General features: G+C 43.5%; 1 protein-coding gene across 2 annotated transcripts in view; it reads right to left on the reverse strand.

Annotated features, from left to right (window-relative positions):
* MYOF (myoferlin) overlaps window positions 1-26186 on the reverse strand; it is a 153930-nt gene that overhangs the window by 90454 nt on the left and 37290 nt on the right. For both annotated transcript variants that reach the window (XM_004427840.2, XM_014785548.2), the window contains exons 4-11: window positions 22723-22831; window positions 19586-19673; window positions 5898-6064; window positions 5107-5235; window positions 2489-2551; window positions 2353-2403; window positions 1108-1138; window positions 522-637 (exon numbers count right to left, since the gene is read on the reverse strand). In XM_004427840.2, coding sequence (XP_004427897.1) covers window positions 522-637; window positions 1108-1138; window positions 2353-2403; window positions 2489-2551; window positions 5107-5235; window positions 5898-6064; window positions 19586-19673; window positions 22723-22831 — 754 coding nt within the window. The remainder of the gene's footprint in view (window positions 1-521; window positions 638-1107; window positions 1139-2352; window positions 2404-2488; window positions 2552-5106; window positions 5236-5897; window positions 6065-19585; window positions 19674-22722; window positions 22832-26186) is intronic.

Here is a 26186-nt window from a genome sequence, read left to right on the forward strand (position 1 = left end):
GATTTCCTGTGTTTCAACAAAGCTACTCCACAAAATCAATGCTCATATGTTTCTTCAATCAATACACCACAAGAAAATAATGTGTCCTTTTGTAATTTTATGAGCACTAACTAGTAAGGAGAGAGTTCCTGGAGTTCTCCCAATTTCTCTCTGACCACTTACTATTCCCAGATTTGCTACCCAGTTTCCTAGAATGACAACTGTCCCTTGAGGGAGCAATGCCTGATTCTGCAAGCGAGCCATGTTCTGTAGATAAAATGATACAAGGAAGTCTTAAAAACACACATAGCTTTACTGAATGAAAACCTCACTCGTAGACATCAGAAAGGAATCTAAGCGAGCTAGAATAATAATTCTATCACGAAGAAAAGAACAGCGTCTGAAAAACAGGTAGAACTGGAGGGTTGGGGTTATTGACTGGAAGCTGTGTTCCATTTCACAGCTGCTGGTGCCCCCTTGCTTAACTCTTGGTCCTCTTTTTTAGTGAAAAAATGTAAACGGCAGAAAATGTAGGGGCTTACAGGAGGCTCATCTCCGGTTCCCAGGACGAACATGCTGACTTTCATGTAACCTTTAGCACCTGAGCTGGCATCTTCGGGGTCATTGAGAAGAAGCCATTTTCTCATGACAGCGTGACCTAAAATAAAAAAGGAGTGAAAAAACAGGACACACTAAAGAGAAACTAACAGGTATGTGATTCCATCTGCTGCAAGGTAAACAAACATTTCCTCCAAAGTGTCATCATGACACGCCAAATTCCCCAGATGAGTCTCTATATTAATGTCCTCCCTTTGCACTAACACCCCTTCCCCATGCTGCCCTGGTGTGATTCAAGCAAGACTCTCTAAGCTTTACTAACTGGTTTTATAATTTGGTTTTGATGAGATCAAAATATCCTCACGAAGCAGAGAAATTACCTATTTGTGAATATTAGGATAATTACCGTTAAGTAAAAAAAAAAAAGATACGCTAGGTTACTATTATTCATTCCTGCTAAGTATCCTTCCCCTTACTCAATCAAGAAAAATAATTTGGTTTTGATTTCTTGATCCCCTACATTTTCTTTATTCCCAGAATCTTCCAGTTCATGGGGAGAACACTACTTACCAGGTTCATCATAAACGAATCCAACATCAATCTGAGAAAAAATAATTAAAGGAGTTTAAATAGATTTTAAAATCAGTTTGTTACTTCAAAGAAACCAACATTATTATATTTAAATATAATGCTCTTGACTAGACTTAAATTTCTTTGGGACTCAACATTTCCATCTTACCCTCTCTGTATTCCCAATGCCTTGCCTGATATACGGCACAGAGAAGACCCTCAATCCGTCATTTTGAATGAAGGAGCTAGTCTTAGAGCTGGAAGGGACCATGGAGTTAATCCTAACAAGGACACCAATGTGTCCCTGTCTGCTTGGGACTTTCCTGGTAGCACAGAAAGTCTCACATTCTGTGAAACCCCTCAGTCCTAGGCAAACCTGGACTCTTGGTCACTCTACAGGAAGTCACTTGGTCCACCTTCCTATCCAATACTCCTTCTCCAACTAATGTTAATGCTAATATTAATATCATCATTGATTGGGCACTTCAATATGCCAGGTGCTATGCTAGGTGCTTTATATATTCTATCTCATTTAGTTTTCACAATGACCCCATCTTACAGATGAAGAAACTGAGGATCAGAGAGGTTGACATGCGGCTAGTAGGTGGCAGACAGGGTAAAAACACAGGTGTGCCTGATCCAGATCAGCCTCTAGGACTTCTAATAACTGGGAGCTCCTTCCTTAGAGAGGCAGGCCATTCCATGTAGAATTGCTGGGAAGGTACCAACCAAGTATTTGGCCTTAATCCCAATGAGAGTTACTTGCAAAAGCACCCTGATTCTCTTCCCCGGTTTGGCTTGCCTTTCATACTGCAGATTTACAATAATTGGCTTTGTAGATGGAGATCTGGGGTCACTGGTAAGTGGAGCGGGGTGATGGGCTTCTTGCCATGGTCAAGCATCCCTTTCTTTGTAGCAGTGCACTGGCTTCCATCCGCCGCTGGAATGCTAGGAAGGGCCCTGATGTGGCAGCTTCTGGGCATTTTGCTTTTGGGCACTAAGAGTTGTACATTGGAAGTCAACTAGACCCAGGCCAGAGGACACTCAGCTGGTTTCTGGCCCCTGGGGCATTCACGTCCTGCTCGTGCTCCAGCCCTCAGCAAGGATCATGGCATCAATCCCTTACACACAATCTTAAGATGTGACTAAAATGGGCATCCTGAGACCTGGCCAGGAACCAGATTCCTCATTATGACAGTGTCCATCTTTGATGTAAGTTGAATGAAACTGACTGTTGACACCCACCTTAAATTCTCCCATCAGACAATCTGCCCGCAAAGAATGGGAATTATAAACCTGGAAGAAAAAAGAGTGCAGAAAAGATTATTGGCTTTATCTGGCAGTTAGCGAGCACTACCTTCCTATTCCAGGCCCCCCTTACCCGAATGCTGATGATCTCGTCCATCAATTCAGAAGGCGTTATGTGGACATTGTAGAAAAACAACTGTCAAAACAAGAGAAAAATGTTTGAATGCTAGCATAGGTGGACTCAGGTTTAGTGGGATCTGATGCTATAATTTTGGGGCCATCATAAAAAAATACAGAACACAAACCCAAAATTAGATTTGACCACATGAATACACTGCAGAGCCTTAAAAAAGGCTCCGAAGCTTAGCTTCATGAGCTTCGTGGTAAACTCACCTCTGCAGGTTGGAAGAAGGAAAAAGGGTTAAGTAACAACTATAGTGCTTATTTAACTAAATTAAATTCTTTATTTGGGACCAGATATCCACTAACTAACTGAAGTAAAGACCTAAGTTTATGTCGCGTGCTTAGGGCTTGCGTGACCTGGAAAGTTGAGTTTAAGTTTCTACCATTTTTAGGTCTATCATTTGCGTCGAGTGACTCTAATTTTGTTCTTTCTAACAAAACACTTCAAAGTCAACTTTGCCCATCAGATAATGTTAGTGCCTCAGTAGAGTCAATTCTGATCACATTTTAACTCATTGTAACAGCTAAGTTTAAGGTTGATTCTTGGGAGATGAATATTAGATATATAGAGGTTGTACCATAAAACCAGTTTTATGTACCAATAAACTTTCATCCTAAGAGAGAAAGATTGAGCATTTATTTAAACTGAGACGTTTTTCTCCTACTTATTACTTAAAAATATTTCAAATTTACAGAAAAATTGAAAGAATGGTAAAATAAACACCATCTTTCACCTATGTTCACCAATTGTTACCATTTGAGGACATTGGCTTTCTCTCTTTCTCTTTTACTAACAGAACTATTTGAAAGAAAGTTCTAGATACCATAACACTTCACTCCTTAAAAATAGATTCGCGTGCATCTCCTAAGAGCAAGGACATATTCCAAGGTAATCACAATACTATTATCACACCCAAGAAATTTAGCATCTAACATATAGACAATTTTCAAATTTCTACAATTGTCCTGAAAAAAGTTCCTTTCAGCTTTTTTTTTTTTTAAATCTAGGATCCACTCAAGGCTCATACATTGCATTTGGTTGCTGTGTCTCTTTAGTTTCCTTTTATCTAGAACAGTACTTCCACCTATTTTTGTTGTTTTTTTTTTTCCATCAAGACCAGTCATTTTGCAGAATATCCCACAATCCGGATTTGTGTGAGTGTCTCCTCACTGTTAGACTCAGTTGACCCTTTGACAAGAAACAACACAGGTCATGTAGATTACTTCCATTATATCAGATCAGGACACACATGTCAGTTTGTCCCATTATTGGTGACACCAAGTTTAATCACTTGGTTGAGAAGATATATATATGTAAACTAGAGATTTTTTAGTAAAATTCTTTTATTGATTTATGAGTTGGTCTGTTTAGAGGATCAGTTATTTGATTCTTCCCTTTGACAAGAGATCTAATCTCAAAAATATTCATTAAAATGGGAAAATTCTGAGGTGGATATTCTTGCTGGGCTTCTCAGAATATAGCTGAATAAATATTTATCCTGCGTTATAACTGCATTACGCCTTGCAATCCAGTCTTGCCCTCCCACGTGAGTCTCTACCAGCCTTTCCCAGAGTCCCCTTCAAGTGCACATCTCAGGGCGCACCTCCACAACTCCAAGTTAACTTTGACCCTACTCGGCTGCATGCTGTTGCCTGCGATTCATTTGAGGAGGAAAAATTAGAGGTGAGAAGAAAATGGGCCCTTCTGCGAAGCTGGGGGCCAACTTGAAGAAAGGGGAAGAAACAGGAACACCAGACAGAAGAAACCAGTTTCTTTAGTGAATAGAGGTAGGAAAAAAGGAGAAAAGCCAGATCGGGGCTGGGATTAGAAGCCGTAGGGAACTAAGAGGAACCGTGAGAGGAAACTGTGGTAGGAAAGGTCTGGGCACAGAGAACAGAGCATGAGATGCGGGCCCAAGGAATCTCAGAAATGTGCCTCCTCAGCAGAGGAAAGCTGCACTCCAAAAATTCCCAAACTTATTATTCCTGTTCACAGTCCTAATCATGGAGTTTTGCGGCATTTGAGATGACAGTCAAGATATTAAGTATGTTTGAGGAGTGTTACACAAGAGGTAACAGAACCAGGCTGTATTCTTTCTCCGTACCGGGGGAAGAAACTCTTTTTGTTCATATGTAATTGGTTTCCTTTAATATACATTATTTTTTATGTTTGACACCTTTAAAAAGTCTGGTTACTTCATCACACAGAGTCACTCCTCAGAGACACCCTGCTAATTAGAAAGAGCAAAAGCAGATGTAGGTGACTTCATGTGCTCCATCATAAGGGGTGCAAAAGATCCAATAGGAAGGGCTCCGTCTGGAAGTTACCACAAAAACACCAGAGAGACACCAGCAGCTCTGAGAACCAATGATGAAGCAGACCATGTGATTTCAAGACCCAGAGGCTCTTAGTATGTTTAATGCTGGCACTTTGTATTGTATTTACCAGTTGAGTTTACACCTGTGTTCCCCTCCCACAGGGGACAGGGTAGGGGTGGGTGGAAGGCAGGAAGGTGCATACAAATAGAACAGACTCACTGAGCAGGAACATGCATTCCGCCCACTTACCTCATCAAAAAATGGATTGTTCCCTCTCTTGATTCTTGTTCGATGCGTCTGGCCACAGATGTGGACTTTGACCACAGGCCTTATGTTGTTGCCGCTTAGCTGCCGGCCCTCAATCACTCGGACACGGATCTGCGAGCACAGAAGGGGTTGTTACTGATCCTTCTGCAGCACACGGTGTAAGAGAATCCTCAGGTGTGGCCTCAGCTCGTCCACCTGTAAGGCTCGCTGAAACCAGGCCAGGGCAGCTCTGCGATGTACGGGTGCTCATGGACTGCGAGCAGCCACCTGTGCTCATTCCCAAGGTGGAAACTGGTGTTGAGTTGCAGAAACCAAGAGCAGTAGTGGGGTCTACTAAATAGTCCAGGCTGACCCGGGAAGGGGCAGGGCAGGGCTGAGGCTGCCACTCAGAACCGAGCCTCCTCCCTGGTCCCCCTGAGCCCTGGGATGCTCTAACTCACTCCACAGCTGTCTCCAAGTCGAAGGCAGTGCCCAGAGCTATGAAAAACCCAATGCCTGTGCTTCTGTTCTTTGATTCACTCTTTCCTACCATCAAATGGAAGGAAGAGTATGGTTTTATTTCTCCACAGAGCCTCATCTGGCTTGACTACATCTACTTCTGCACGCAGAAGAAAGATGGAGAGCTCTTCTTGTGGGGTTTACGCCCTGACATCCTTTCTCCCTAGTTGAGCCACTCCCCATAGAAATAGCTCTTTCCCGACATCAGCGCAATTGCCAGAAGGTGGACAATACGGTGGTAAAACCCGGACGTGGGGTGCATGGGCCGTTCCCACCTGGAAGTCCTGTGGCTTGTTGGACAGCAACCGCCGGCTCTTCTTCGCTTTCGTGAGCCTCCGGGCAAGCTGAGCTTCCGACACTGTCCCACCCGGCCCCCTGGGCCCAGGGACTCTGACCGTGCTGTCCAGCATGTCTTCGTCACCGCCATCGTCCTCCTCTTCTCCTAAAACACCAAAAAGGATTCCAGTCAGAGATGGCCCTCACTCTATAAATGTCTGAACGCTGGTTTCCTGGACACGGAGAGTTTTCAGTGTTCCTGAGATAGCAGGTGAAGGAGATGCTTCTTGGTGACACCGACTTGGGGCATGTTGTGGCTCATAAGGATTCTTTAGGAAAATGTGTTCACGGTGCATCACAGCACTCATTCAGGCTGTCTTCAAAGTGTCAGGGAGAACGCGAGAGAGCACGGGGAGAGCGCGAGGAGATGGTGCAGTGGGACCAGCCAGAAATCACCCTATTCTGATCTCAGAACCCAGCCTGAGGTCAAGGGGCCTTTCTGCAGTTAGGAAGGAGGGACGAGGACTTGCCGTGGGGAACTGGAGCTTTGCAGAGATGGCATCAGCTCCACCTTCCCACTGCAGGTCTTCCTCCAGAGATTTACTCAGGAGGTTTTGTACCGTCTCCTTTCTGCTTGAGGCTCCTGATTCACAAACGCCCTCTCCACCCTCAGAGCAGACAAGAAGCTCATCTCATCATGCTCTCCCTTTGTCCTCCTGCTGTGTCAATTCCACACACATCTGTCCCCTCATTTATCCCCCTAGCTTCTCTTCACACTCGGGGAGAAACACTCAGAGAGTGAACTGCCTCCCCATGCCTGAGATCCTACTTCCTTCTGATTTTGGGGGGACTCCTCAAATGACCCCTCTCTCTCAAGTACCTCCAGTGGCTCCTTCCCCACTGGGGCCTTCCCTCTGCCTTCAAATACGTACAAATCTTTCTCTCTTAAAAAAATAAAAATCAACTCTGCCTACTATGTCTCCCTTTTCTTTTATTCACAAACTCTCTGAAACTCACAAAATTCAGCTTTTCTTTCTTTTCTTTTCTTTTTTTTTTTTGTGAGGAAGATTAGCCCTGAGCTAACATCCAATGACAATCCTCCACTTCTCGCTGAGGAAGATTGGCCCTGGGCTAACATCTGTGCCCATCTTCCTCTATTTTCTAGGGGACACCGCCACAGTATGGCTTGACAAGTGGTGCGTCGATGGGCGCCTGGGATCCGAACCTGCGAACCCAGGGCCACCAAAGTGGAGCGCATGCACTTAACCATTACACCACCCGGCCAGCCTCTAGCTTTTCTTTTCTTAATAGACAAAAAGTCTGAACTCTCAGTAATCTGTACAACATAATTTAAGAGAGACTAGAAGACTAACAACCTTGTCCAAAAAATACCAGCATTCGTACTCCTTACCTTTGGATTCTGAAACTCCTCCTTCACAATGCAAAATCATGTAAGAGACTTAATTTCTATATGGAGCCATCTGTCAGTCACTCACATCATAGTATGAATTAGTTCAATCAGACTGCTATGTAAGCATGGCTCTAAAGGTTGGGCTCTGGACTCATGCTGCCCATGTTCAAATCTCAGTTCTGAGCTACGTGAGTCTGAGTAAGTTTCTTAATTTCTATTTCAGTTTCCTCATTTGTAAAAAGGGGGAAATAATAGTATTTAGCACAGGGTTATTGTACAGATAAAATTAATCTATACACAAAGCCTTTAACACAGTGCCTGGCGCAGAGCGGCACCCAGTAAATTAATCTTTTTTTTTTTCCAGTTTTGTTGAGAAATCAGTTTTGGTTGGAGCACAGAACACTAGAACACTTCCTAGAGAGCAGTAATGGGCTGGCGGCAGGGCTCAAGCAGTCAGTGGGCAGCGGAGATGGGGGCACAGAGTGAGGAAGGGGCAACCACAAGGAAGTCGAAGGTCTCCCTGACGTACTGCTTCAGAGTTTAGCCCAGGGCAAGCCCTCCCCCTCGCCCCCTCCATTCATGCTCAGCCTGTCCAAGCTTGGCTTCTGTCTGCGGAGGTCAACCATGACCTCTTCTTGCTAAGCTCAGGGCCCTTTTCTGAATCCTCATGCTCCATCTAACACGGCCTTGGACCCTGGGGCCCACACCTACTTCTTCGAACCGTGCAGCTCCCCTCCTGGCATTCTGACTCAATCTCTTCAGATTCTTCCATGGGGCCCCTTTTTGTCTCTTCCTCACCGAGTGTGACTTCCATTCTGTTCCTCAGCCCTCTGCTCCTTTCACCCAACCCTCTCTGGATCCACACTTCCCAGTCTTTCAAGGGGTCACAGACCCACAGAATGTTAGACAAAAAGAAACCTTAGAGATCCTTGATCTAACCTGTCCCTCATCCCATTTTACAGTCAGAAAAACTGAGGTCCAGAAAGCTGAAGTGACTTGTTAGGTTATTAGGAGCTGAGCTGAAACCAGGACCAAGTCTTCACCCTACCTCACTGGTTTAAGACTGGATCTAAAACCAGGCTGCAGGGGAAGGGGATGCTGTCTTCCTAGGTCCTCAACATCTTTGTCAGGACACCAGGAAACCCCATAGAAAGCACAGGTAAAGAATAGCTACCTCTGCCCTCTGCAAGATAATCTGGGTCTCTTCTCTATTCTTGATGAGGCTTCAAAAGGAAGGTTTGTCTGCCACCCATCTTGCGGCCCCTGGATCTTTGCTTGTCCTTCCTCCTATTCTCCACCAGGTGAGCCGCTAAACTCCCTCAAGTTCCAGATGAAATATAGTCTTGGGACGGGCGCTCCTCACCGCTCCCAGATGGAGTGAGTCACACTTTCTCGCGTCCACCACACATTGTTCCATACAGTCCTCCCCACAGAGACTTGCATCTGTTGTTGATCCGCAGGCCTCCCCACCACCACACACTCTTCAGAAGCAGGGGGTTTGTCTTTCCCTTCTTTGTAGCTGTGCTGTGCCTTATACAAACCCTAGTACATAGCAGGGGCTTGATAAAGGTGGAAGGAGTAAATGAACGAGGGCATCCGGACCCCTGCTCGTGCCTTCTCAAGTTCTTCAGCAGCTTGGCAAAACTCCTGCACAGCTCTCAGGAAAGAGGGCTGCTCCTCCCAACCGTGGCACCAGCCTCAGGGAGGCACAGAGGGGCAGGCTCCCCTCGTGCAAACCTGTTCCAGACGGGGCAATGGCTGGGCTGCATGGCTTTAAGCCTCCTCCAACAACTGAGATTAACTTCCTTCAGTCATCCTGGGCCCAAGTGGGATTTCCTCCCTGCTGTGGATTGTTCCATTTGGGGTTGGTGGTTGTTTACAGCGGCAAGCAGGAGAAGGAGGAGGGGTAAAGCATACCCCTCTGCAGCATACCCCTCTGCAGCGCTGGCCTCTGAACAAGCCCTCATTAAACTCTTGACGGATGCTCCAGAAACAGACCGCAGGGCAATGAAGAGCCAGCTTCCTCTGGAAACACCTTCTGTTATTCAGACTTTAGGCTGAAGGGATGGACCAGAGGAAACCAGCCTAAGTCATGGCTACTGCCAGCATCTCTGCACAGCAGCAGAAGGCTATTTGAGCAGGAAATCACCCCTTGATGTGGCAGGAAGCTGCAGACGATTAAACAATGCTACGCTAAGTGTTCCACAAAGAATGAGAGGGGTCCTTAAGGCACTGCTGAACACACCCTTCTGCACAAGCTGTTTCATTACCCAAATGTCAGCGGCTGTACTGGCACGCCCCGTTAACAAGACCCAGGCATGAATCTGAACTACAGCCAAGTGGACCCACAACGATGACTCTTTCATGACCACAGAGGGCAACATGAAGTTGGGAGCCGCTGACTGAAGAGGAAGTTGCTGGTTATATTTGCTTCTGTTGTAAAAAAGTACCACAAATTCGTTGCTTAAAACGATAGAAATTTATTCTCTAATAGTTCCAAACCCTAGAAGTCCAAAATCAAGGCGTTGGCAGGGCCATGCTCCCTTAGAAACTTCAAGGGAAAAATCCTTCCTTGCCTCTTATTCGTGGGGGCTCATGGCAATCCTTGGCGTTGCTTGGCTGATGGCTGCATTACTCCAATCTCTGCCTCTGTTGTCACATGGCTTTCTCCCCTGTGTGTCCGTGTGCCCTCACCTCTTCTCAGACGGACCCCAGTCATTGGAGTTAGAGCCTGCCCTAATCCAGTATGGCCTCATCTTAACTAATTACATCTGCAAAGACCCTATTTCCAAATAAGGTCACATTCTGAGGTTCTCTGGAGACAATAATTTTGGGGGGACACTATTCAACCCACTACAGAAGCCATCTTTTGTATCCTTCCAGTTTGTCTCATCTACTACTCCAGTCCACAAGGCTGCAGCCATACAGGCAGCCCCAAGCTATTGAGCACATCACTTCCCCTACCCCCACTTCCTTTATGTTCTTACATTTCCCCTAATCTGTGTTAGATTCTGTGATCTAACACTGCAGTGGCCCCTCTACATGCCCCTTAATCTCTCCCCTTCCCTCACTTTATTGTACTCACCTGGTTCATTTGACTCTCCACCTTCACCCAGGCAGGTAAACTTGGCTGAGAAGAACACACACCTTACTGACTAGCCTCACTTTAATTTCATGATCACAAAACTTAAGTGGACTCGCAGGACTGCCCAACCATCCTACCATGTTTCCAAGGTATCTGTTTCAAAGTTTTCCTGGATCCTGGTCTGAGATGGCCACTGCTTAGCCAACAAGGTCAAATCACTTTACCTTTCTGAACTTCCATTTACTTTGCACCTTGAAAGCTTCCAATACCCTCTCTATCCTCAACGTCAACTAATGAACTTACTTTTTATTTCATTGAGAAAACAGGCTCTCAGAAAAGAATTTCCACATCCTCCCAACTCCAAATCAACCATCCTACTTGCATCTGTTGTCTGCCTTCCCTCCTGCTATGACTGCTGAACTGTCTGTGCTCCCTGACCTGAGGCCAACCCTTCCGGGTGTGCACGGATCCCATCTCCTCTCGCTACTCAAGGATTTTGCTCCTGCAATTTCTGCCTCTGTATCCACTCATCCCTTTCCCCTCCTGGAGCATTCCTATCAAGACATAAACATGCTGAAAGACAGCCCATAATTTAAAAAAACAAAACTTTCCTGGACTCCATAGGGTCCCCTGTAGTTACCACTCCATTTTTCTGCTCCTCTTTACTGTCCCTCTGGGGCTGTGACAAGCTCTTCACGATCCCTTTGTATGAATGCCATCTTGCCTCCCCAACAATTACCATGTCACTCAGTCAAGACCCAGGCATGAATCTGGGTCTCAATCAAATCACTCAATCAAATCTTATCAAGCTTTTGACTACAAACAGCACTGACCTATCTTTTTTCTGAATATCAGTAACTTCCTACGTGACCCACACCTGGTCACAAGTGATGCTTCAAGTAACACTTACGAATGGCTCTCTGTCACAACTCCAGCAACTTAACAAAATAAGTCTTCATAATTCCTGAGATGGACAGTTGGCTTCTTTCCAGAAGCTCAATGGCAATATTCCTGCAAATTGCCCCTGTGTGCAGGCACTTGTGACAATGACACTTCCCAATGCCTTCTGTTTGCCCACCCAATGCTGAAGAATTGGCAGCCCTAGAAGACCTTACGATACAGTCAAGTTTGCCTTTGGCATGCCCAACTGTGCCTTTCCCTAATGGGTATCAGACTCTCTCCTTCCTCCAGGCTTCCATACTCTCCTCCTCCAGCACGTCTTCTCCCCACCAAGCAGAAAAGGGTGGGCCGGGGAAGAGGAACACTTGCCCAGTCACCACTGGCTTCCTCCTGGCCTGGAATATAGACACTCCCTCACAAACACCCCAGCCAGCAGGCCCCTTTGTCCAAACACTCTTCCCACTGCACTCATCTTTTCTGCCCAAGCAATAATTGGGCCACCATCCCATCTAATCCTCTTCCATTCCTTGATGAAGAGTCCTTCCTGGAATATTTCATGCTTTTTTTTTTTTTTTGGTCAATATTTACTATTTCCCCACAGCAACTCTGCTTTTCTAGAGTCCTAGAATGCCAGTCTCTGCCCGTCATATTAATTTTGCTTCTAATGATGAAGTCTTATTAAGTGGTGGTACTGGTTAAGGCAGAATTTAATTTCCTTGGGCCAAAGGTCATTATAAAATCAGAATAAAGGGCTAGTATAACATCATCAGTGTAAGTTAAAAAGTACAAAGCAGAACAAGAGAGTAAGTTTCTAAGCATGAAAACATTTTGGAGATAACATGCTGATTTAGATGGAATGTTGAATAATAACTTTGTTGGGTTTCTAACATGCTAGAAGTTATATAAATAAATGTCTGCATTCAACCATAAGCAATTCATTACCCTCCAGCCCGATTCTTGGGTAAATAGCACTATATGTGCTGTAAGAATCTTCTGGAATGACTCCATACATAGACCAGAGCAAAGGTACCATGGAAGAGCCTATAACCAAACAGTGATGCAAACATGAGCTTGCAGGGACATTCTGGCAGCTTCTGCCTTTGATTGATTGAGGCTGTGAGCCAGTCTAGGAAACATTGCCCAAAGAGCTCTATCTGAGTCTGAGGAAGATAATGTTAACCAGATAACACACTCAACTCCAGGGCTTCTCGACATGAGCTCCCAAATCTGCCTTCATCAGGATCTCCTGGAAGTTCCTGTTAACCATACAGATTGGGGGGTTCCTTTTCAGATCAGCTAAATTAGACTCTCTGGAGGTAGGTGCTAGAAATCTGCACATTGAAAGAACTCCCTCAATGATTTTACTGTGTCTAAAATTTAAAAACCACTTGTCTATTATGATCACTCTGATTTTCCTAGATATCCTGGAAAAAAAATTAGCCTAATACAATCAGTTTGCTGGACAAAGCCAGTTAGAGACCCAAGCCTGGAAACAGTGCCTGCAACAGCCTTCTAACACATGGATCATTTTCCAGTTCAGCTCTGACCAAGTCAGTCCCCTGTTCAGAAAACGTTCCATGGATCCTCAGAGTCTGTCCATCAAGGACAAATGTCTCAGCCTGGCACTCCCAGCCCTCAGGAACATGCCTCCCTTTTATTACACCTCTGAATGAATCAGTCACTTTGGTCTATTCATTAATGTTCCCCAAAATGCCCTTTTTGAAAAAAAAATTTAAACCATATCCATTGCCCATCCATCATTCACTCATTCATTCACTCACTCAACCAACTAAGCATTTATTGAACATTTATGGATTTCCAACTGTGCTAGGCAATGAGAATACATATTTGAAATACACAGTTGAAAAAATACTTTCTCTAAAAAATTGTTTCCCATGTAATAATTTGCTTAGTCTTCTCTTGAGGAATTTATTATATTCAGGTCTGACCTGTAGTTATTCATGTTTATATCTTACCTTTCTACAGAAGTGCAAGCTCTTTGGAGGCAAACAATACCTTTCTCACCTCTGTATGCCCCACAGATAGGTGTCAGTAAATGTTTTCTGAACTGGATCGAATTGAATTTCAAGTAAAGTGACTTTGGCGTTTGTGGAATGAAATAAATTTGAAGCAGCCAAGTCTGGCTATGAATGAGTTTTTGCATTTCTATCATTGGACAAAGCACAATTGTAACAGATGGTTCTTCAAAAATAGATGTGAGATTTTAAAAATAGTTTATTCCAGCCACAGGAATGTAGGTTCTAGCCAAGCTAACTGACACCTGGTGAATCAAGTTGGCAAAGTAACAGGTTTTCAGGAGGTCAAGCCTACAGTCTGGGTCAGCCCACCCCTCTGTCATGGGAGCAGTCTCAGAGGTGGGTTAATGAGGTATCTTTGACACCACACACTTTCTGTCAAGCCACTCACGCCCCAGAGTTTGTAATCTCTGCCATCTTGATATAAGAGCTCCAGAAAGCATTTCTTAAAAACAAATCCCTTAGTTAACAACACTAAAGACACGATCTATGAAAGAAATAATTGATAATTTGGACATCATTAAAATTAAAGCGAAAGACAATGTCAAGAGAATTAGAAGATAGCCACTGACTGAGAGAAGATATTTGCAAAGGACACACCTGTTAAAGGACTATCATCCAAAATATACAAACAACACTTAAAACTCAACAATAAGAAAACAAACAACCTGATTGAAAAATAGGCCAAAGACCTTAACAGATACTTCACCAAAGAAGATATACAGATGGCAAGTAAGCGTATGAAAAGATGCTCCACATCATATGTCATCAGGGAAATGCAAATTATAACAACAATGAGATACCACTACATACCTATTAGAATGGCCAAAATCTGCAACACTGACAACACCAAAGCTAGCAAGGATGTGGAGCTAGAGAAGATCTCATACATTGCTGGTGGGAACGCAAAATGGTACAGCCGCTTTGGGAGGCAGTTTGGTGGTTTCTTACAAAACTAAATATACTCTTACCATACCACCAAGCAATCATGCTCCTTGGTATTTACCTAAAGGAGTTAATATCTTATGACCACACAAAAACCTGCACATAGACGTTTATAGCAGCTTTACTCTTAATTGCCAAACTGAAAGCAACTGAGATGTCCTTCAGTAGGTGAATGGATAAACTGTGGTACATCCAGACAATGGAATATTATTCAGTGCTAAAAAATAATGAATTACCAAGCCTTGAAAAAACATGGAGGAATCTTAAATGCATAATACTACGTGAAAGAAGTCAATCTGAAGAGGCTACACAGTGTTTGATTCCAACTATGTGACATTCTGGAAAAGGCAAGACTATGGAAACAATAAAAAATATCAGTGGTTACCAAAGGTTGTAGGTGGTGGTGGGGAGATGAATATGCAAAGCACAGAAGATTTTTAGGTGAGTGAAAATACTCTGTATATTATAATGATGGATATATGTCATTATAGATTTGTCCAACCATAGAATGTACAACACAAAGGGTGAACTCTAAGGTAAACTATAGACTTTGGGTGATTATGATTTGTTAATTAATGTTCATCCTTCATAAAAAATGTACCATTCTGTGAGTTATATTGATATGAGGAAGGCTATGCAAGTGTGGGGACAAGGAACATAAGGGAAACCTCTGTACCGTCTCCTCAATTTTCTGGTAAACCTAAAACTGCTCTAAAAAAAATACAAAGTCTTCAAAACAAAAAAACCTACAAACACCTCAGGTATTCAATTCCTGTGATCTATGGTCATAATTAGTTTCTTCCGCTTGCTGGGGTGAATTTTCCCTAAAATCTTTACTTCTGTGTTCTGTCATTAATATTTCAAATTTCTTCTTTGCAGGACTCACTATGTGGATGCTAACCTTTAAAATCAGCATCCCTAGTTGTGAACAGTGGTTATCTCAGGAAGATGGAACTGTGAGGGAATTGCACTTTCTGTGTCTTATATTTTTGTGATATTTACATTTTTACAGGCAGTACTGCTTTTGTACTCAAAAAAAAAATCACATTTTTTAAAATTTGAAAAGATCCATATAAATTAGAGGAAGCATACACATTACTTTTTTGTGTGTGTGTGTGAGGAAGATCAGCCCTGAGCTAACATCCACATCAATCCTCCTCTTTTTGCTGAGGAGGACTGGCTCTGAGCTAACATCTATTGCCAATCCTCTTCCTTTTTTTCCCTTTTTCTCCCCAAAGCCCCAGTAAATAGCTGTATGTCATAGTTGCACATCCACTAGTTGCTGTATGTGGGACGCCACCTCAGCATGGCCAGACAAGCAGTGCATCGGTGCGCGCCTGGGATCCGAACCCGGGCTGCCAGTAGCGGAGCGCGTGCACTTAACTGCTAAGCCACGGGGCCAGCTCCCCATTACTTTTATATAAGAATAGTTAAGGGTTTTTGTTGTTGTTGTTTTGAGTCAATTGAAGGGAAGGGAAAAAACAAATTCTGGGTCATTTATGTCATTACGTCATTAATGACATATGTGATGGCAGGAAGTGTGGCTGTCTTGTTGTTATTTCTCTGTCTCAAGTTTGTTGGTCTTACCTTCCCCCAAGACTGTAAGTTGTGTTTTTCTCCTAGCGTCTTCCCAAACATAGAGTTGTAGTAAGTACTCAAAGATATCTTCGCTTAGTTGAGTTGAATTATCACATTAAGAAAAAAACTTTTTCTTTGAAACATCCAGATAAACTAGGATATCAAAAGATTTTTAAAAACGAGGAAGAAAGTTTCTTTTAGCCAGGTTGTGAAGCCAACATTCAGAATGCCACCTTGACCCGGCCTTGGTGAACAATGATCTTATAGAACAAAGACAGCACTTCCAGATCAAAGAATCCTGTTTATTTTTTAAATAAAGAAATTTCACTTTGCCATCTCACACTTAAAAACAAAACTGCCCTGCAGACACAGTTCATTTGCAAGCCAGCACTTGGTAACATTCTTTGTTTGAAATTCAAATAAAAGGAACCCAAGTTCTCATTCATTTTCTATCTTCTTCCAGCAGTATCAGCAATTGTAAAGAACTTCTGAGCAAGACCTTGGCCAACTGCCATCGCAGAGCCTGGTGGAAACCAGCCTCCTAAGAGAATGGGTGAATTCTCAGGCCACAAGCACTGCTGGAGCATTAGCACTGCCAAGACCCTCAGACAAAGGGATCCTAGAGGTCAAGGATTTTCTCCCCACTGGGTTTAAAAGTTCAAGAGTGAGTGCTTTTCTCATTTCGAAGGAAGCGGCCCCTTGCTTCAGGGAAATCACATGTTTTCTGAGCCTGGGCTCACACAGGTCCAACTCAGGAGATGGGACCTCCTCCTACACTCCAAAGAGCCTGACAAATTGTTTCTTCTCCAAGTCTTTCTGGCCCACCAGAACACAACTTTTTTTTTAAAAAGATATTATTTGGGGGGCTGGCCTGGTGGCATAGTGGTTGGATTTGGTGTGCTCCATTTTGGTGGCCCAGGTTCATGGGTTCAGATTCCGGCCACGGACCTACATCACTCATCAAGCCATGCTGTGGTGGTGACCCACATACAAAATGGAGGAAGATGGACACAGATTTTGGCTCAGGGCCACTCTTCCTCAAGCAAAAAGAGGAGGATTGGCAACAGGTACTAGCCCAGGGCCAGTCTTCCTAACCAAAAAAAAAAAAAAAAAAAAAAGAAAGCATTTGGTCATCTCAACTTTGACTAAGCCAAACCAGATCATTCTTTTCTAATAGCTCTGTTTTTCAGAGGAAGCAATTTGAATGTTCATACAGAGTGTGAGACTCAACTGAGCTTATAATTACAGGCCACCTGGAATTGTTTTTGTAATAATAGCCACCATTAATGTAGCACTTATTGTATGCCAGGCACTAGACTAATACTTTATACGAATTATCTCATTCAATCCTTGCAACAACTTTGTGATGTAAGTGCTACCATTATCCCCACCTTACAGTAAAGAATGCTGAGATACAGCGAGATACCTGAGATACCGCACCCAGGACCCAAACCAGCAAACCCCTGGCCGCCGAAGCTGAGCGTGCAAACTTAACCGCTACACCACCAGGCCAGCCCCCTAAGTTTACTCTTTTTACTTGAATGAAGCGCAGTGTTATTTTTCTCCCTAAAGGCCTGGCGGAAAGAGTAACACAAAAGGGCCTGTTTAACATTTTAGCTCTTGAAATAGAATAAACATAATCAAACTGCCATTTATCTACCAGTATACTGGGTTGAATAGTGTCTCCTCAAAATTCATGTCCATCTGCAACCTCAGAATGTAACCTTATTTGGAAATAGGGTCTTTGTAGATGTAATCAAGTTAAGAGGAGATCATTCTGGATCAGGGTGGGCCCTAATCCAATGACTGATGTCCTTATAAGAGGTGAGAAATTTGGACACAGGCTCGCAGAAAGAACACCATGTGAAGACAGAGACAGACAGGGAGAACACTATGCTATGATAGAGGCAGAGACTGGAGTCATGGATCTACAAGCCAAGGGACACCAAGGATTGCCGGCAACCACCAGAAGCCAGGAGAGAAGGATGGAACAGATCTTCCCTCGGAGACTCCAGAAGGAACCAACCCTGTTGACACCTTGATTTCAGACTTCTAGCCTCCAGAACTGTGAGAGAGTAAATTTCTATTGTTTAAGCCACCCAGTTTGTGGTACTTTATTACAGCAGCCCCAGGAAACTAACAAACAGGCTTAGGAAAAATGTTAGCGTGAGGAAAGGCACCCTGATCCTCCCAATTCAGAGGCTACTCCAGATATCCCACCAGTTGGGGCTGCCCTTTGTGGGCCAGAACATACCTACAGCCCTTCCCAGGCCAATGCAAATGCTGGTGACAGCAGCCATGGGCAGGGGAGGCGGGAAGGAAACAGGCTGGACCACTCGGTTCAGCCCCTGAAGGTGTGCTGTTCAGGACTGGACTGTTTCCTCTGTGTTTTATTTGTCGCCACTGCTCTGGCAGCAAAGGGAGCCATGGATGTTCTTGAGCCACTGCAGGGATCTCATGGGGCTGAGAGTGTCTGAGCCAAGCAGTGTCCCCAGGTGCTGCAGGGCAGAGGGTGAATGCAGAGCATGTTGCTGATGTCCTGGGGCTATGTCAGTCCCAACTGTCCTCAAGGAAGAAGGGGCCAGCTGACCCAAGCTGGACACTCACAACTACTTGGTCAAGAAATGAGCCAAAACCTTAATATGGGTGAGTGGGGGCAGCAGCTGGGATCAGGCTGAGATGAGATAAGAAGTCAGGCAGGAATGGGGCAGAGATGCCACAGGGCAGGCAGGGAGGTGCTACTGTGGGTGCCAAGTAGATCACTCAGGAAGCCAGACTGTTGAGTTCAGAACCAAGAGAAAAGAAGAGAAGACAGGACCTGAGGAGACAAGCCTGGCAGGAACAAGTGCCAGGACGCCCTCCAGGAAGGAGACTTTCAAGGCAGCAGGTGAGCATGGCAGGACGAGGGCCCTTCCCTTCCTGGGACACATGCCAAGGCTTGGAAACAGGGAGCGTTAGTGACACATCTCAGGGCAGAGGAAGGGACAGAGACACTTTTAGCATAACATCACCCTGGAAAAATGCTAAGAAGAGGTCAAACTCAGCAGTGTGAAAGATCCAGTTGTCTTGCAGAATTCCCTCCTCCTGAGGCCCAAAGCCCTCCCCTGAGCCTCCAGCCCCAATCCCACCCAGAGCAGCACCTGATGGCCCTGAATGACGGACAGTCCATGTCAGAGAAAAGGAGCCTAAGGTGGGTTATGCTGAGGGAAGCAATTGGTTAAAAGACCAAGGGGCCATTTGGGGGCTGGAGGGGGTGAGGGCCGAGAGAGAGAGCGGGAGAGAGAGAGAGAGAGGCTCCAGTCCAAGGCCACTGACCATGAGCCTGGCTGCTGAGAGCACAGCCTGGCAATCAGGCATGTAGGAGGTGAAGAGACACATGAAGAGAGTAGAGGCCGCTCCTGGAGTCTTACAACCAGGGGATGTTATAGGAGGTAGAAGCTACACACCCAAAGCAAAGCCTTGCTTAGACCTTCCGCTGGAGTCTGTGTGTGCTGGACGGGCACACTGGGAGTAAGCGGCTGTCGCACCCTTCCCCTCTCCCTGGAAGGGCATTTCGCAAACAACTGCAGTGTCCCAGTTCAGGACAGCGCCACCTGCCTCACAGGGCCCTGTCTAAGTGGCCAGGGAGCAACAGACAGAATAATGACAAGCAAGAGTTTGTTGGAGACTTTCCTGGTGTAGATTAGTCGATTCTCTCTGGAGTAGGCTGGGCCTTCAGAAGGGTCAGCTTACCTCCCATGCCTGGCACACTGGTCCCACTGGGGTCATTTGGATGTGGAGCTGAAGGTGGATCATAGTTGATCACCAAGTCAATGGTGGCCTGGGGAGAAAGAATTCATGGCAGACAGAATCAGTGCACGGCATCGGAATGCTACAGGCTCAATGCAAACCAATTCAGCAGGAGTAAAAATTCTAGAAGGGGCGAGGAAGGGGATGGGAAAGTGAGAAGAGAAAGAGAGAAGGATGATGCATGCTCGACTGTTTATATCTTCCCACATGTGAGCCCAGGTGGAGTGAAAAACTAGAAGCCTGGGAAAGGAGTCAACTGTGTCCAGCTGCCAAGTGTATCATTGTTAAGGGGCAACTTCATAAACTGGAGGAAAGTTGTGGCAAGCAAGTATGAACTTGTAATTAGCTTCCACCCTAGACTAGAGATGGCCTCCAATCACAGAATTACAGTCACATAGGCTCATTTGAAATGATTATTTGTTTACCCATAAACTTCTTTATTAATTGTTGAAATTTATTTTCACATTTCTCTCTAAAAAGAACTTTAAGTGACTAACAAAAAATGATATAACAATGTGATTCATCAAACAGGATGAAAAAGGGAATCAAGTCTGATTAAAGAGGAAGCAAATATGCAAATGATAACATAACATAATTGCCTCTTGCATGAAATGTGACCCCAACATGGCTAGGACCCCAGGCAAGGAGAACTGAAAATGTTATGTAACTTTCATTATCTGAAAGGAAGAAACATACTAGTTCTTTACAGGAGATAAATTTATTCCCATTTTTAAAATCTGAGATAAATTTCTCACATGAAGCATTATTTTAGGGCCGTTTCCTAAATTTTTATATTTCATGAACCTACAAAATTTCAAAACCGTTTGCTAGAGGGAATCAACATAAAGTTGCTAACCTTTTTTTTTTTTTTTTTGAGGAAGATCAGCCCTGAGCTAACATCTGTCGCCAATCCTCCTCTTTTTGCTGAGGAAGACTGGCCCTGGGCTAACATCCATGCCCACCTTCCTCTACTTTATATGGGACGCCGCCACAGCACGGCTCAACAGGCAGTGCATGGGTGCACGCCTGAGATCTGAACCCGGGCCACCAGCAGTGGAACGTGCGCACTTAACCGCTATGCCACCAGCTCGGCAGCTAGGGTTGCTAACTTTGATTTTGCCAAAAACATGCCCTTGACTACCATCTACTATTTTAATTATTTTATTTTATTATTTTATTTTATTTTATTTTATTTTATTTTATTTTATTTTATTTTATTTTATTTTATTTTATTTTATTTTATTATTTTATTTTATTTTATTTTATTTTCCCCAAAGCCCCAGTAGATAGTTGTATGTCGTAGTTGCACATCCTTCTAGTTGCTGTATGTGGGATGCGGCCTCAGCATGGCCGGAGAAGCGGTGCGTCAGCACGAGCCAGGGATCTGAACCCGGGCCACCACTAGCAGAGCGCGCGCACTTAACCGCTAAGCCACGGGGCCGGCCCCCATCTACTATTTTAATCATTTCAAAAAAGAAAGGAATTTTAACAGCAAAAACGAGGAAGGACAAACTTCAGAATAAAGGGAGTTCTTTACAAATAAGGATGTGTGTGCGCCCAGGTTACCAGAAAAAATACGGGACATAACATTTAGCAACACTTATACTAAAAAAATCATTCATTGTTTATCTGAAATTCAAATTTAAATGGACATCCCATACTTTCATTTGCTACTCTTGCTACATCTGGTAAACTCTCCCACACACACAGACTATATTGCCCTTATTTTTTTCCATCTCTCTGCTCACCAGTGAATCCTCCCTTTCGGATCAACACATTCTGTGGCCAACTTAGTAACTACTGATCTGGGAGACACTGAACAAAATAATCAATAATGCCCCCAACAACAGTTTCATGGCAAATAAAGAATCATAAGAGCAGCCTTTTATGGCTCCTATGCTAAAGACCAAGTCTACAAGAGGAAGCTGAATATAGGGAGCATTGAGGGGCTCAAGTGCTAAACTTAATCAAAGAATCAAACTTTTAAAACCTAGAAGAGTACATGACAGCTCATCCTCTGGATCAGTAGTTTCTCAATAATCTCAGGATTCCCAGAGGTGCTCCAGGGACCCCTGATAGGGGCGAGAGGACCACCGGGGGTCAGGACTTGAGTCCCTTAACCTTCCTTACTCCATTCAATCACCAGAGTTCTGCATTTCCGGGTCCTATACAGGTTTTCTTCTGTGTTTAAAGAAAAAAGGCAGCCAGAAAAATCATTGACTTGTACCATCTTTCCTAAGTATTGTTTCTCTCAGCCAGGTTTTGGGTAGACAGACGATAGCCGACATTCTGAATTTATGTTTCATGATTGGAATGCTGATTCACAGCAAACCTATAAGTTTTGGAGCCTAGACCAGCAAAACTGACATTCCTAATGGACACTGAGAAGCCTAACCTGTATTCTTGCTTACAGAGATGGCCTCTTTTAGTATAAAATTTTTTCTCTGTGCCCAGGTTCCCAAGCAAAATAAGTTGATTGGAAAATGAAGGGATAAGAGGTTAATGACACAAGTGCAGCAGCTTTATGAGCACTTGTCAGCAATCATATGAAATCTGAGAGCTGTGATGCTTGAGTCAAATATTTTTTTAAAGCACCCTTAAGGAAGAGAATCCTGGTCTCACATCAGACAATATCAACATGTACTTATTTAGAGAGGCTGTGATCAGAAAACATTCAGCTGCCAATGCAATAATAAAGATCATGATGTTAACATCCTGATATTCCAAGGTAATATTAATGAATTACTCTCTATAGAATGTTTCAAAGAGTGTCTGATACACAGAGCTATGCTCACTACACAAATGTTAACACCAAGTGGATGTTCATAGAGCTATATGAAGAGAAAGTCCCACTCACTCTATAGCATCTGTCATAGAACATCAAGTTTATCTAACTTGCTAGTTTTCTGATTGAGAGTATAGGATAAGGCCATATCATTTGCAAATGGACCTGTTTATCTCAAAACCAGCAGGTGTGTGTGTGTGTATAATGGGCTAATTGTAATTTTACACTCTTCTCTTATGAACTTCTGCTTAACCATCTCACTTCAAAGCTATTCAACAAGAAGGAAAATGCTCACCCCAGTCTCTTGCCCCCTTTCATTTAGCAGGGAGATCAGCTTGTATGGCAGTGATTTGTTCTGGTCGCCAATCAGGTCCTTCAGGGGCACGGTGGCTGTGCCAATTAATCTGCAGGGGAAACGAGAAAGCTCACAGTATCCAAAGTAAGAGGGATGCTTCTTTTTACTCATCGGACCTCCCAATTCCCTTCCTATTCATCTGTTATCTTTAAAATCACTCATAATGAAATGTGGGCCAATTTGTTCTTACCCTAGTAGGGTATTTTGGCAGTGAACATCACATATCAGCCATCACTTCTCCATAACAAGCAGTCATTTCAAAAATTAAACTAGGGTGCCCGTGAAACGTCAAGTCATGAATGAGATAGATGGGTGGAGGGCAGAGACTGAATATAGCACCCCCAGAATCCAGGAAGAGAGAAAACCAGTAAAATTCAGGCATTCCTCTGTAATGGAAGTTTAAACATTGCCCAATGTAAAAAAGCCCCCTCAAGCAGACCTTCTCGAAATGTAGAATAGGTTGCTAGTTTAGTGATGGGGCCAATTTGCTACCCCATATACTCAAGAGCAGCATTCAAAAGTTGGATGTGTGCACTTCTCTCTCTTCCTGGATGCTGAGAGGTTATATTCAGCCTCTGCCACTTACCCATCTACCTCTTAGTGCACATAACGTTCGTTCAGAAGTACACGTGTGTCCCTGATCGCTGGACTGGAGCTCTCCAAAGGCAGGGATTGTTGTTGCTTCTGTTCACTGCTCTAACCCCAGTGCCTGGAACATAGTACATTTCTTAACAGATATTTACTGCATGAAGGAAAAAATAAATGTCTACATATATTGAGAATGAATACCCAAAACATCTTTATAGTTAGGGCGCATGATCAAAAAAAAGTTATAGAAGACACATACCTAGGCAGTTAGTCAATATAAAAATGTAACCTATAGAATATAGTCTGTAAATTGAAGGTTATAACATGCAACATGGTATGAGAATGGGTGAATTGAAGAAGTTCCCTTTGTGAAATGCAATCAAAAAGCAGAGAGCCCAGGGGTATGCTCTCCGTATGGATACTGAAAAAGGAAAAGAGAAATAGTAAGAATTTTTAAATGTGATTTACTTATACCTTGCATGCATTTGCAGTGACTTCTACTAATAAACAGCAGCGATGATAGCATGGACTATCGTTAGCATAAAAATAGAAAACTAAGCATCAAGTCCTTCAAGTGATATAAGAGATTCCTTATATAAAAAAATCCATGGTGAAGAAACCATAGTTGAGCACAAAAGGTAACTCTAGGCTTTCAGGCAAAAATAATAGTCAGGAAAGTTCATCATGTGGAGAAATATTCACTGTATTTCAAAATGCAGAACACTTTCTTTAAAAATTAGGAAGTGAAAGTTGATGTCAACACAGGCACATCATTTTTGAACTGACATATATCCATATTCTCTTCCCCCACTCAGACCTCAGAAACAGGACTAGATTCTACATAGATCTGGGGTCTGTCACCCAATCACATACATCCAGTGACTCGGCAACATTAGTAAGTGTCTTTGCCTTCTGTGAATAGATGTATTATATTGCACAAGACCAGAAAATTGCTATGGCACCGTTTCACCCAATTTACCCAATGACGTGAACCGTTTGCATATGGTTTCTTGGAAGAGTACACCTTCTTGAACAGAATACCACACAAGACGCTCAACAACTGTGATGGATTCTCATCTCTTCTAATATCACAAGTAGAGTTACTTATCGGCACTGGAAAAGAAGAATTCTGCCTCCAGAGGGATAAGAGTGAACTTTTCAGCCCTTTTAGGTCAATACAGAAATTAGATCACTCAGTCAATGCTGAGAAGTGATGGGACCTTTACAGAGTAAGTTTTCAGATGAGTATGTTCACTCAGTATGTTTATTAGATTTTTTTACATGAGTATGTTTTCTCCTCATTTGGATTTGTATTCCTCTGACATATTGAGGACAAGAGTCTACACATGATACCATCTCCCCCAGATGAAACAGGCAAACCTCCCACACCAGGTGAGAGCCCCTGGTGAATTCTCTTCCACATCTCCCTCAGCCCCACACGGTATGAGCCTGAGGAGAATTTCATTCCATGTTTTAAAAATGAGACAGTAAGCCAAGGGGTTGGCCATTGAGTTTTTAAGAAAAACAAAATGTGAAAACTACAGACTTAAAAGTCATCTGACTGGTATTAAATGTCTAAAGGAGGTACTCGCCTTGAAAGATGTGGAAAACACACTGGATTTTATTCCTCACAGTTCCGTGATTCATAATCCAACATTATGATTAAAATAATAACATTGTACACTTGCATTGATTTGCTTTTGCTAAAATCAAGATGACCTGACTCTCTATCAGCAATAAATAAGTCTTGGAACAAAACAAAAATATAGAATGCCAGGGCAATGCTGGAGTGGAAAGAGGGCTGGCCTGGGGTTGGAGCAGCATTTATCAACCTTGGCGCTATTGACATTTTGAACTAGACAATTCTCTGTTTTGGGGGGCTGTCCTGTACCTTGTCAGATATTCAGTAGCATCCCTGGCCTCTACCCATTTGCATCTCTACACTTTGCCAGTTGTCTCCTAATGGGCGAAATCGCCCCAGGTTGAGAACCACTGGCTCAGACGATTCCTATTGTAGCCCTAACTCTGTGTCCCAACTATCTTTGAGGCCTTGGCTAAGTCACCCAACCCTCTGAGCCCACTTCGTTGTCTGCAAATGAGTGGACTAGAGTAAATAATTTCTCAGACCCTTTTTAGCTCTACAAGTCTGCTACTAGGCTTGTATATGTGATGTTTTCTACATATATCTATTTAGGAAACACTCTCATATTAAATCTTAATAATCTTCTCTTAAAAGTCCTCATTCATTGATTTAGGAAAAAAATATCCCAGAATATGCCCATGATGGAGAATCCAGAATGCTAGGCAAAGTTTCTGCCTTCAAAAATATTGGCCTATAATGTCATGAGTCAAACTTAAATTCAGACAAGGTGTCAAGAGGAAAGGTTAGGCCAATAGCAGAAATGTGGAATATAGTAAGTGTATGTAAGACAGTAGTGAGTGACGGAACTTGTGGCTAACTAGAGAGAACAGGCAAGCCTAAAACACAAAGCCCATGGGCGGGCCCTTTTATGACCCTGAATAGTTTTACAATTCCATTCTGACTCCACCAATATCTGCTGCTTTCGCTTCCCTATAACAGGGTGTGAGAGGGTAATAACAGACAACTGACCAGGAAAGGAGTAAAATAAAAGAAGTCAATTATAAAATCTAACCTCAATTCCTTTCAATTCCCTTCTTTCAGAAAGCTTTAGTCCTGTTTCTTAAGATTTGCTTTTTCATCATAAAATTCTGATGCTTGTGTGTGTGTGTGTGTGTGTGTGTGTGTAGGGAGGGGATGTAAAAGAGAACTTGAATTTCTTTTTTCTGAAGTAAAG

Source organism: Ceratotherium simum, chromosome 6, assembly GCF_057802395.1.
Source record: "Ceratotherium simum simum isolate JZ-2026a chromosome 6, ASM5780239v1, whole genome shotgun sequence".
Classification (NCBI taxonomy): Eukaryota; Metazoa; Chordata; class Mammalia; order Perissodactyla; family Rhinocerotidae; genus Ceratotherium; species Ceratotherium simum.